The 14,353-nt window shown below is 29.8% G+C and overlaps 1 protein-coding gene across 1 annotated transcript; it reads right to left on the bottom strand.

Annotated features, from left to right (window-relative positions):
• Positions 1-612: 612 nt before the first annotated feature.
• On the bottom strand, positions 613-2,528 carry LOC136072646 (uncharacterized). Its single transcript, XM_065815243.1, has 4 exons — positions 2,287-2,528; positions 1,484-2,205; positions 1,031-1,108; positions 613-933 (listed from the first exon to the last, which is right to left on the bottom strand). The coding sequence occupies exons 1-4, from the start codon at positions 2,417-2,419 to the stop codon at positions 760-762; spliced, it is 1,107 nt and encodes a 368-aa protein (XP_065671315.1). The 5' UTR covers positions 2,420-2,528; the 3' UTR covers positions 613-759.
• Positions 2,529-14,353: the final 11,825 nt, after the last annotated feature.

The following is a 14,353-nucleotide window of genomic DNA, read 5'->3' on the forward strand; positions in this document are numbered from 1 at the left end:
GGCCTTTTGCTCAGTAATGTTTTGCTGAATTTACAGTTGTGAACAAAAAAACTTTTATATCGAAAGAACACAATTACAAACAACTTTTGCAATTTTTTTTTATCGTTACCCGTTTTTTACAGCTGGCGTGTTATCATATAGTTATATAATTATATAATTTTAAAATATTTGGTAAAAAAAAAAAAATCCTTTAAACTGCAGTGTTGCAACTAGCCCCGCGCTCCCCTAACAATAATAGAATTTATAAAATACATTTCATTTAACAAAATGTTATTCATTAATATATTTTAAAAAGTACTTTTTTCCATCGTCCTAATGAAAAAGGGCTCATCCCGTTAAAACGTCCAATTTTTTTCATCAATGATCATTTACAAAAAAAATAGGAAGTTTTAAAGAGTCGACTCTTGTATCATAAAAAAGCGTTTATTATTGTTTTAGATTGTTGATTGTGATTACTTTTTTTTTTTATTGTATTTTTATTATTAATATTGTATCTTAAAAGGGCTCGGCGATAAGCTTTCTTGTACTTATATATTTTTTATTATTTTTATTTTAATAACTTTACTTATCGACGAACTACACAATGATGATAGATATTAAAAACACAAGTCGCAAATAAAATGTATACAATTTAAAACAAACAATTATACATAGTGAATTAACAAAAATAGAATAATAATTTCGATTATCGATAAGCTATTCGATAATTGAATAAAGTGAGAGATATGTAGTAATTCAAAAAAGTTTATTGCTTCTCGACTATAGTTTATGTATTACTTTTAAATTCAACTCATCAATTTCTGTTTTGCACTTATATTTTGTTATTATTAAAATATCATTTAGTTTGGATGTATCTGTGTTACACGTTGTGTTTATTGGAGAATTAGCAGTAAAGGTTGCACATTTCGCACCACATTGCGACGCCTCTGCATCCTATGAACGATAAAAAATATATATATAATAAAAGATTAAATGATATTCTAACGAATTTAAATTATGAAAAAAATATTTTGAAAACTTAAAAGGTCACCTTTACATCAAAAGCAATTGGATGAATACGCCTTGAGGATCGAAATAAGTGAACTCTTTTTTGAACTTTTTTCAGATTCTATTATGCGAAGTTTTTTTTTTTAATTATGGTTTCAAAAAGAATAAATAAATCAAAACACAAAATGTTATTTTATAAACTTTTATTAAATTTATTAATAATTTTTTTTTCATTTTTTCGGTGTTACTGAAAAGAAAAAAAATTAATTGAAAAAAAGAAATCTAATCTATTATAACTTATTAAAATTTATTTTTATTTATCAAAACTTTAATTTAATATTTGATTATATCAAATTATTAAAAAATTGATTTCAAAATTTAGTTTATTAATTTTTTCAATTCAAGTTTATTGTTTTTAAATTCTTTTGTTTTAAAGATATGCTTTGGAAACTGCAAAATTGCTTATACAAGATTAAAAAAAAAAAACAGTACTTACTGCTATGAGTTTACTGAAAACAAATAAAAGGTTGAAGCTTGTTTCATTAGAGTTATCTGCATTTTGCAAATTTGAAAATAGTGAACCGTTATCGCTTAGTTGTGATATTAATTCTTTATCAACGTTATTTAAGGTAATCGAACTTTGGTCGTCAATACTAATGTAATTGTTGTTGTCTGGAACAAGGTTGTTCAGTTCTGTGTTTTGGGTTTCTATTTTGTTTTCTATATTCTGTAAAGTAGAATGAATTGATTCACCTTCATCTAACTCAGACATCGAATAATTAACTATTTCATCAAAAGAGCTGGACAAACATAAACTGTCATCACTTAAAGAAACTTTCTTGCTTTCAATAAAACCGTTGGGTTCTTTGTTTCCGTAAAATCTAAACTGAGTTTCTGTGTTTTTTATTTTTTTATTTGTTCCATAACAACTAAAAAATAAGTTCCAATAACTTTGTTTGGCTTTTGTTGATTTTTCTTTTGTTGCTTGAAATTTTTTTTTTACATTAGTAAACATGTTTATTCCACTGTCAAAAGACATTTTTGCATCTTGTAACGCACTTTGAATGTCCTCTCTTTTATCTTTTTCATTTAGTTCTGCGTTATCTGATATTTTGATTTTATTACGAAACAAAGATTTAAACAGGTTTTTATTTTTAGAGATTTTTTCATTTTTTGAAGACAATTTTTTATTTTTAGGAGATTTTCGAAAGCTTATTCCTAAGCAAAAATAAAACTTAAATTTTATAGCAGCAGAAAAATTTATTATAATTAAATAAAATATAGAATTTTTCTTTTTACCTTTCAGAAATCCATTCTTTTCTAATTTCAGAAATCCATTCTTTTCTAATTTCAGAAATCCATTATTTTCTAATTTCTCGTTTTTGTTTATATCTTCCTTGCCGCTTGTGCAACTCTCAATCTCATTAGACATTTTATTAAAATTTCTTTAAATAACGATTTAAACTTTTTAAAGAAAAATTTATTTTTAAGTTTGAACAAATATTGCTAGTCGCCAAAAATATAAATTCCAAATTGAACTTATTTTCATATCGTCAATTTTTTTTAAATAAGTGACGTCAAATTATCTTGAAATATTTCGCGGGATAGCTTTTAAAAGTAGATATCATTTAAAAGTAATACCTTTATATTTTATTTGTTATTATTTTTAATTTTTTATATGATTAAATTAATTCAATAGTTTATTGTTTTGAGCTTTTAGTTTTCTTCAAACTTATTTTTATCAACTCCAGGGTAAAGTAAGGTTTGTTTGAAAAACGGTCCTTTTGAAACTCTAACGGATTAAAGATTATTCAGAACGTCAGCACTTCAGCACTTTTTTACGAACCGTGTTGTAAACCATTGGAATAAATTAGCGCATGATGTACACTAGTGGCCATTGAATTCAAGCCACTTGATGATTTTGCTGTATAATGAAATATGTATAAAAAAATAAGAACAACGTCATGCCGTTCGGTTTTTTTATATATGACGTCATTATTATTTATGTTATGCATATTATACACGTGTTTGGCTTAGTATTTAATTAAATTTCATGATTTCTTGCTGAAAAACTATAATGTTGTTATTGCTTATTTTAGTGTGATAATGGGGAAAAAGCCAGATATTAATGATTTTGTCAAGGGGCAAATTGTAACATTGAATGCTGAGCGTTATTCTCAGCGTGATATTGCAAAGAAACTGAAGATTTCTAGAGGTGCCGTTGAGAATGTTTTAAGATCTGGAGGTGTTTCACGACGTTCCAACTGCAAAGGAGTACGAAAAACAAATCATCGTGATGATCGTTATTTGAAGAGCATTGTTGTGTCTAGTCCGCATACTTCTTCTGCACGCGTTGCAAGCTTAGCTAGTGACAGGGGTATTCAAGTGAGTGCTAGGACTGTTAGGAGACGTCTGTCAAATGACTTTGGTCTTGAAGCTCGCAGACCAGCGAAGAAACCTCTAATCACGAAACAACAACTCTTCCAGCGATTGAAGTTTTGCCGTGCGATGAAAGACAAGTCAAGGGAGTGGTGGGAGAGAGTCATGTTCACAGATGAAAGTACCTTTCAGCAACTACGAGGCCCTGGTTAAAATTATGTCAGACGTCCTGCCTCTCAAAATGTCCATCAAAACTGTCAAACATCCACCAAGCGTCATGATCTGGCGTGGCATCACAGCAAGTGGTCGGTGTGGACTGCACATCTTCAATAAAGGGGAAAAAGTCAATGCCAAAAAGTACTTGGAGGTTCTTGAAAGTAAGCTTCAAATCCACATGAACATCTCAGGAGCAACAATTATGCAACAAGACTCAGTCCCTTGTCACACTGCAAAGATTGTCCAAAAGTGGTTTTCAGACAACAACATTGAACTTCTTTCCAATTGGCCATCAAATTCACCTGATCTAAATGTGATTGAAAATTGTTGGCAAATTATGAAAAGGAAAGTTGCTGCACATCATCCTACATCAGAAAAAGACCTGAAAGAGGTTTTGAAGCGTGTGTGGACGACAGAAATAACACCGGAATACTGTAGAACACTTGTTCATAGCATGCCTGATCGCATTAATGCTGTGCTTAAAAATAAAGGATATCCTGTGAATTACTGACTTTTATTCATCGTTTGAGCTAGAACTTTATTCAGTGTATTGTTAGGTTAAAATTGCATTTGATAATATGCCTGCTAGACCTTGTTGCTAGAGTAAACTGTGTATTTTCCAAAAATTTGCTGCTGGCTTTATTTCAATGGCCACAAGTGTAGTTAATGCAATTTTGCTAGATGGAAGGTTTATAACTTTGCGGAAACCAGACGGTCAGCTCAGGTTTCCGCTAAACTAATTGCAAAAAGATCGCAGTAAATTACGGTTTATAGCTCCTTTTTCAATCTAAATGAAAAGTAAATTTATATGCATTCTAATTTTTAACGCAACACTAGTATCCGTCACAGAAGTTGAACTACTTAAGTAAACTTAAGTAAAAAATAGATTAAATAAAAGATTACAAGGCCGTTATTGAACAAGAGCACCTATCAGATCCTCATGTTTAAAATAAACTGGATACATTTCTACTGTAAATTGACATAATAATAATAATATTTTTTGCTTGTAAAAAAGAAAAAAAAGTATTTCTATAATAACTTTAAAGAATCTATCTATTAAATCTAATCAGTAAATGTTAAACGTGTTGCGTAGGGTGTCCTAAGTGTTATTTAATCAAGATGCGGTTCATGAAAATATAGATGTAAAATAGTTAGAAATAGAAACACGATAATTAACTTGTATAATTACACGTTTTAAATTTAAATTCCTTTTAGAAATATTCAAAGTTATAAGGGTGCCTATAAGTTTGAATATTTCTATACTGCTGCCATGCCCAGGGCGTCATAAAAGCTCTCGACGGTCTTGCTTCCTTCAGGGTCTAATTTATTAAAAAATGTATTGTTATAATAAAGCATATTTATATCTCAATATACAAATTCCTAAGCCGTATGATAGATTCGGTACAGCCGTATGAAAGATTTGGTACAGCCGCATGATAGATTCAATACAGCCGTACGATAGATTCGGTACAGCCGTATGAAAGATTCGGTACCGTATGAAAGATTCGGTACAACCGTATGATAGATTCGGTACAGCCGTATGATAGATTCGGTACAGCCGTATGAAAGATTCGGTACCGTATGAAAGATTCGGTACCGTTTGAAAGATTCGGTACCGTATGATAGATTCGGTACAGAGATTTGAACTAATGCACTATAGTTAGTGGTTAAATTAAATTGTGTTTTTTGTAATTGAACTTTTGACTGAGATAATAAAATCGATTTTTTCACTGAGATAATAAATTCGGTTTTTTCAGTGTTTAGTTTGATATAAAGGTTTTTGCATTGTGCTTGAACTTTATTTACTAATTCTTATAAACCAGAAAGAGTGGGGCTTTGTAGGATTATATCGTCTGCAAAAACAAGAATGCTTGTGTATATGCCATTTACTGTTGTTCCTACTTTGCGATCTAAAACAATTTGACTTAATATACTTTCAGTGTAGATATTGTACAAATGAGGCTATAAAATGGACACTTGTTTACACCATGAGACAAACGGAAATGATTTGATTTATGCCAAAGGTATGATAGACTAATAGTACCTGAGCAGTATAATGATTGTAGTACACGAACTGCTGATAGCGGTAAACTTTTGTTGTAATAAAGTTTTTCAAACAACAAGTCACAGCTATCATTGTTTTTTTTATTTTGTTTTTAATTGTAAGTTTATTTTTTGTTCCTTAATATTAAAAATTCGTAATTACATAATTAAGTTTTGTTAACAGTAAATATATAAATAAAAACAAATTATTTCAAAGTGGTTTCACAAAAATTATACATTCACTCTAACACTGTAAAAAGAACGCGGATAACTTGCAGAAGACCAAATGGCCTTATCATCAAGAACCGCTTCACATTGCTTTAAATATGAAAACAAATAAATTTTTTACATAAAAACATTACATTGTATGGTATTAAAATGTCTGATAACAAGTATACAAATATATATATTTTAAAAACATTTACACATTTATTACGAATGCAATTTTGAAAATATATTTATATATAATTAGAAACTATTTAAGAAACTTGCAGAAAATAAATTAAGAAAAAATCATTAACTAAATTTTTATACTTTTAAATACTCTTTTTAATAGTTTTTTTAAAGCAGTTTAAGTTTTTTAAATCAATATTATTTATATTAATTAGTAAAAACTTATTCCATATATGAGATGCACGATAAGTCATTTTGAATTATTCAAGCTTATTTTTGCATGAAGGCTCTACTAGAGTACTATTTGAACGCAATAAATATTTGTACTCTGGTTTTTGCTTATAAAGACTAGAAAATTGAAGGACTTTTTTGCATTTTATTATTATACATAAGACTTAAAACATTATATACATTCAGTTCAAACAATGTTAATAAAGACATTTGTTCAAAAAGAGGTTTTGGGTGTTCTGTTTTATTTTTAACATTAATCTCACGTAAAGCATGCATCTGTTTACAATATAGTGGTTCTTTTTTCATTTTACTATCCCATGCTATATTACCATAGTTTAGGTTATTTTGAACAAAACTATAGTAGATTTGTTTGAGTAGTAGTTTTTATTTAATAAATAACGTGACTAGTATATTATTCCTAAGCTTTCGGATTCTTTACTGCATAAATAAGCGATATGTTTATTCCAATTTAGATTTTCATCAATAAAAAAACCCAAAAGTTTTGTAACAGTATCCTCACTTATTTCTCTATTTTCAATAAACAATTTCGGAAAAGAAGATTGAGCTTCTTTTTTTTTTAAAGAAGAATGAAATAAAGAAAATTTTGTTTTACTTCATTTAATAGAAAATTTGTTTGCCAATCATTCTGAAATTTTTTCTAATTCATTGTTCATTTCTACGCACAGCTCGCTAACATGTTTTCCAGAGATAAAAAAGTTGCTATCGTCTGCAAGCATTATAGTTAAAAATTTTTTCGGTGCCATACAGAGATCGTTTACATAAATTAAGAAAAGCAAAGGTCCAAGAATTGATCTTTTAGGTACACCACACTCTAAGAAAGACGGATTAGAGAATTTATTGTCTATCCCCATGTTGAATATCTCCCTTATACCATACATATTAAGCTTTGATAATAATATTTTGTGGTCGACTGTATCAAAAACATTCGTGAGATCTACAAAAACGTAATGTAACTTTTCTGTTTGTGAGGGAGTTTTTTATTTCTTCAATCAAGCAAAAGATTGCGTGTTTAGCTGATGCATTTTTTTGAAAACCGAACTGCTTGGAATAAATAAGATTGTTTTCCTTAAAAAAAGTATATAACCTATTGTGCATAATTCTCTCAAGTATCTTAAAGAATGTTAAAACAATTGATATTGGTCTAAATTTTTTTTACTATTTTACTAGTATCTCCTGATTTAAATATAGGTTTTACTTTAGCAGTTTTTAGTTTTTCAGGAAATTTTAGAGAAAACTTTCCTTAAGAGACAACCTTCGTTAAGAGAGTGTTTAAAATTTTTTATAAAGGAACTTTAGGCTCATTGTAGCAGTTAACTACTATGTTGCTATTGACATCATCAATTCCAGTTGCCTTGGTTTTTTTTAGGCTTTAAAAAGCCTTTTCAATTTCTAACATAGTAAGTTTTTTGTTATTTGTTTATTTCTATTACGACTAAAATATTTATCAAAAGATTTATTTACACGAGAAATTTGAAATGCAAGTTTAGCCTATATTAACAATGAAATTGTTAAACTCATTTGCAATGTCGTTTTCATTATTAATTGTTTTGAGATTGATTTTTATTGTCTTAGGAAAGCATGGTTTGCTAGATTTCATTTAATAACTGGCATGTTTTTCTGGAATCTGTTTGACACTTTTTAAGTAGTTTGTTATAATAACTGGCTTTAGCGGTTTTTTTAAGTTTCTCAAGTAAATTTGCGTAATTTTTGTATTCTGTTTTTGTTTCATCACTTTTTTTTAAGGTAATTTATACATAACTTTTGTTTCCGTTTAGATGACTTTTAAGACCTTTACTTAACCAAGGTGAATTTATGTCTTTAAGTTTAATTGTTTTTGTTACTTTAAGAAAACGTTTTTCATAAACAAATAAAAAAATATTGATAATGTTATACAATAAATTGGCATTATTTGAGGATTCTAAATCTGACCAGCCAATGTTCGCTAACTCTCTTTTAAAGTAGACCTGGCTGTCCAAAGAAAAATGCCGCCTCGTGATTGTCGTTTTTTGACTTATTTTTATTTTGTTAAAGGTCTTTATTGAAATAAATATCGGAAAGTGATTTCATATTGGTGTTTTAATTACTCCTTTTTTTTTAACGATATTTCAAATAAAGAATTTGTTAGTATATTATCGATTAATGTTGATGAATTTCTTGTAACTCTAGTTGGCCTATTTATGAGAGGAATTACACCAAATCGGAAAATATCACTGTAAAAATTTTATGCTTCTTTATTATTGTCATAGTTTAGAGCGTTAAGATTAAAAACTCCTAGTACAAATAAACTTTTTTTTTCTTGGAAGCTTTTCAAAATATTATTTTCAAGATGGTTTGAGAATATTTGTGTTGATGACTGTGACGGTTTATAACAGCATGATATCATAATATATTTAGAGTCATTATTAATGATTTCAATAGAAACAAATTCCCTGTCGTTATCAGTTACGCATAGATCATTTCGTAACTAATACCACAAACTATTTTTAAAGTAAGTTACAACACCCCCGGCTCTTTTTTTCGATTTTCTTTGCAAATGCACTCTTTCATAGTTATTTAATTGAAAACGCACGCTTTCGTTAAATTCGTTATCAGTAAACCATGTTTCGCTTAAGCAACTGATATTAAAAATGAAATTCCTTTCTTCTAAGAATATTTTAAAGTTTTCAAAATTTGCTTTAGCACTTCTTATATTAGGATGAATAAGAGACAAACCCTCATAAGGCTCAACTTTTTTTAAATATTTTTTTATTTCATGTGGAAACATATAAAGTGTTTCCATATTCATTAATGAAAAGTTATCAATAAAGCTATTGTCTGGGTCAGATATATCAAAAAGTGTTTTGATCATTTATTTTAAATACCATATCTGAAATGTTTTTGAAAAGATTTTTGTATTCAAACGTTTTTGGATTCATATTAAAGCTCTTCCGTTAAAAAAAAAAAATATATATATAATTTTAAAATAAAAATTTATAATATAATGTAAATAAAAAAAGTTAAAGAAAGAAGATAAAATTACTTTTTTTGTATTTCACTTGTGTACAATAGGCTTGTCGTTAGAAATATACGCAAACTTTCCTGATTGTTTTTCAATTTTCATTTTTTCTCGCAAACCCTTTCTAATTCGGATAGCCTCCGTGTAAAAACGTGTAAAAAGCCTCCGTGTAAAAATCAAAGCGTTTTAGACAAACCCTATCTAATGGAAATCAAAATAAGCATGAACCGCTCGTCATAGAACTTGAAACCACCGAAAACTAATTTTCCATACTTGCAGTCGCAAAGAAACTAGCAAACTCCGATTATACACACATTGTAATCCGTCCAGACCGCACTCCAGCACACAATCTAAATACCGAGAATTGCTTATAAAAAGACAAGCAGCCAATAAAGCACTCAAAACTGCAAGGAATAAAGAGAAATATAGATCAAACGTACTAAGGTGTGTTGACTTAACAAAAAAAATATTAGTTAACAACACCAAAAGACACACATATGTCAATAGCAATACTGTAAAACAAGCCCTTCATCAATTATGAAATATCAATGCGGAAGCTACCAAGTTGCTACCTAAGTCCAGTCAATCTTCTCAAACAAAACTCTGTTAAAAACCACTTAACCCAAATGCAGCCAAATTTTACCCAGCAAAAACCAAACCCCTACCATCTATACTCGTAACAAACGCTTTATCGGTTTGTAACAAAACGCAATTAACCAACCAACTCATGGAAGACACTGAAGGTGATTTAGTGTGCATAACAGAAACCTGGTTGAACGAGCAAAATAAAACCATGGTACTTAAAGAAATTAATGACAAACATTACAAAATTAGCACCAACGAAATAGGTACAAGGGACTTTAGTTTTGATTAAAAAAAGCTACTTGCCAAAATTTACCGCACTTACACCAATTAACATGGAGTTACCAATTTGGGTCAAAGACCACAAAAAAATTGGCAAGCTAGAGTTCACTTAAGTAAAAATGTACCCGCAACAATTACCACAAGGTTACTCATCCTACTTTGTAGCATGCACATACATACCGGAGTGGGTAGCCAACAAGAGAAAATCATCAATCTACCACCTCCTACACCAAATCGAAAGTATTATCTCTAGCAATACACGCGATAACAAACCTTTGATATATGTAGGTGCTGACTTAAACGGTGCCAACACCAAAAATATAACCAACGCACTTGGTTTTCACCAATTGAATAACCAACCAACTAAAAAAAACCGTACTTTAGATAAAATACTTACGAACGTTCCAAAAACAGTATACATTTGCATAAATCTTCCAGCGCTTGGGATGTCAGATCTCAAAATAGTCCACGCTCTCGCACAAAATTCATTCTATGGTAAGACTAAACCAGCACCTCTATTAGCAACATACAAATTCGGGAACATTGCAGACACTGCATAAGCTCTGAGACAAACAAATTGGTAACAAATTATCCCAAGTCATTTATTAAACTTTTTTCAAGACAATGGACAGATAGCATTTGACTTATTCTACCAACACTTGTCCTACCAACACATCATTCAGATAGAAAATTGTTACTAACCACTAAAAACAACAAAAATTGTCAATGATAAATCATGGATGACAGCTAACATCAGGAAATTGATCCAAATCCAATTAAAACAGTACCACGGTTGCGATCTTGAGAAATGGAAAACAACATGCGAAATTATCAACTCAAAAATATGGCACCGCAAAAAACAATTCTATAGTGGCCTCACTGACAAAGTCAGCACCTGGTGAAACGAAAGAAATAGAATCAAAAAAGCCTTGAAAATCCAATCCATTGATAGAGATTTAGCAAAGCAATTAAACGAAGGTTTTTAGAGTGCTTGGAAAGGTTCAAAGCCGGACATATCTTGCTTTATAATTAAATCAAACTTCCAAAACGTACTCTTACATTTTACTACAGACGTTGTTTCAATTCTTTAAAAAAACTTAAAGCAAGGATCACTTGGACCCGACCAGATCTCCCCAAAACTACTCAAATGCGTTCGTCTTAAAATCTCCGATATTCTAAGTCTTCTGTTTAACCAGTGTTTGTCTCACTCATTTACGCCTTAATAATGCAAACTAGCAATCCCAACACCTAATGCTAAATTACCAAACCCAAGAAACTGGTCAGACTTCAGTCCAATCTTTCTCACATCCCATCTCTGCAAGACATTAGAAAGAGTTGTCACCAAATTTATTATCCACCATGCCCATACTATTTTAGAAAAAAACAAACTGTATGGCTTTCTACCCCATAAAAGCACCACGAGTGCAATCTCATATTTCATAAAAGACTGGCATCTTGCTAAAGACAAAAAGAAAAATTTAATTGCAATATTCCTTGACTTTGCTAAAGCCTTTTGACGTAGTTAATCACGAGCTTCTCCTTACCAAAAAATCAATATACCTCCCTAAATGGCTTACTTTCTGAATTGCATCATACCTACAGACCAGATATCAGCAAATTTATACTAATGGCATAGCAACAGAATAGCAACCTGTGGAGCCTGGAGTCATCCAAGGCAGTGCACCCGTTCTCTTTATACGCTTCATACTTGATATTAACAATATATTTGACTGCAATACAAAATCATGAGCATACCTAGTTACAAACTTGGCACATGTTCAGCACTAATTGTTTCCGTCAGCTCCAAATCTCTCAAATATGTAACATCATATAAATACCAAGGGTTGGATTTAAATATTGAAATGAACACCGACCAACAATTGCAGCGCAACAAGCCCATATTTTTCTTAGCTCAGTACCTAATTAGAAGTCTAAAAAGAGTAGTCTTTCATAGCGAAATACTAGTAACGATATAACGAAACATCGGACTTAGTCAATTGATCAATTTGCACCGTTACTGTGCGCAAGCAGTACCAAAGTAAAGCACGAAACATAGCAAGTACATCTAAAAACGCTAAAGTCTATAGGTATTGGTCCAGAAATCGCGAGAACAAAATATAACATCAAAAACACTGATATTTACATTGACAATATACGTATAAAATCCTAAAACGAATTCTACAAAACCCAAATCATCCGCTACACATAATAAAAAAAAAAAAAAAAATTCTGAAATAACAACAAGACAAAATATGAAGCTCGGGTTCAAGCCACTGCAAATACGACATACTAAAACAGTTTTAACCAACAAACATTGCGTCTTAAAAGAGACGGGAAGCATAACTTGTACACCAATTAATCAAAGCAACTATAAACTTAACTCCCATAATATGTGTGTATATATATATATATATATATATATATATATATATATATATATATATATATATATATATATATATATATATATATATATATATATATATATATATATATATATATATAAATATATATATATATATATATATATATAATATATATATATATATATATATATATATATATATATATATATATATATATATATGTATATATACAGTGAATATAAGCAACATTCTTATAAGCAACATTCTTTATAAGCAACCTCTATACAAGCAACTTTTTTTAGTTCAACTGTTTTGTATAAGCAACTTATTCTTTTAAAGCTAAATATTTGAGTTAAGTTTAGGCTAATTCAGAAGTAAAATCAGCTGTTCACAACAACAAAACCTCAAATTATAAAAAATTTTGTTATTGGAATATGTTTGTGTTTTTTGCTGCTAGTATTGAAGTGAATTTCTGTTAAATAGAATAGTTACTTGAGTTTTGTTAGTTTTTGTTGATTAATAAATTAATCAACTCAACCTCAATCTTTTAAAAAATTAACCTTAAATTGTAAAAAAGTAACCTCAAAATGCAAAAAATTCAGTTATTAGAATATGTTTGTGTTTTGTACTGTCAGTATTGAAGTGACTTTCTCTTAAATAGAAATGTCACTTGAATTCTGTTAGTTTCTGTTGGGTAATAAATTAATATTTTTGTGCTTTAAATTCAACCATAAAATTTGAATCAGAAGAAAAAAAAACGTTCAATATTGTTAAAAGATAAACTATCCATTTTAAAGGACATTGAAAATGGTGAGAAAACAAAGGACATTGGTAACGAAGTTGCTAAATTTATAATAAGTAGAGTAAAAGAAAATAAAGAAAATTTAGAAGAATATGCAACCGAAGAATATGCAACCGAAGAATATGCAACCGAAGAATATGCAACCGAAGAATATGCAACCGAAGAATATGCAACCGAAGAATATGCAACCGAAGAATATGCAACCGAAGAATATGCAACCGAAGAATATGCAACCGAAGAATATGCAACCGAAGAATATGCAACCGAAGAATATGCAACCGAAGAATATGCAACCGAAGAATATGCAACCGAAGAATATGCAACCGAAGAATATGCAACCGAAGAATATGCAACCGAAGAATATGCAACCGAAGAATATGCAACCGAAGAATATGCAACCGAAGAATATGCAACCGAAGAATATGCAACCGAAGAATATGCAACCGAAGAATATGCAACCGAAGAATATGCAACCGAAGAATATGCAACCGAAGAATATGCAACCGAAGAATATGCAACCGAAGAATATGCAACCGAAGAATATGCAACCGAAGCGTGTGTAAGTTAGAGTGAGATTAAGCAAATGAATATAATAAAATATAGTGAAATCGACGGTTTAGTGTTTTCTTGGTTATTTGAGCAGCACAATTAAACGATTTAGTTCCAAATGAAATGATAAAATTAAAAGCACTTGAAGTAAATAGATTAAATAATGGACCTGAAAATATTTTTTGCAAGTGATAAATGGTTAACAAAATTTAAAAAATGCCACGGTTTACAGATTTTGTCTTTTTGTGGAGAGAGTATGTCTTGCAATGTGGAGCTAGCTAATCCATTTACAAATAAATTTTAAAATTGTATTGCTGAAAATAGCTTTTTGCCTAAACAAATATATTATTGCGACAAACTGGTGTTGTCTATAAAAGCTTGCCCAATAAAACTAATGTTACAAATTTTTAAAAATCTGCTGCTGGAAGAAACGCAATGAAGGAAAGAGTAACAATTATGCCATGCATAAACGCTACAGGTATGCATAAATTAAATTTGATGAGTAAA

Source organism: Hydra vulgaris, chromosome 13 (genome assembly GCF_038396675.1).
Source record: "Hydra vulgaris chromosome 13, alternate assembly HydraT2T_AEP".
Taxonomy (NCBI): domain Eukaryota; kingdom Metazoa; phylum Cnidaria; class Hydrozoa; order Anthoathecata; family Hydridae; genus Hydra; species Hydra vulgaris.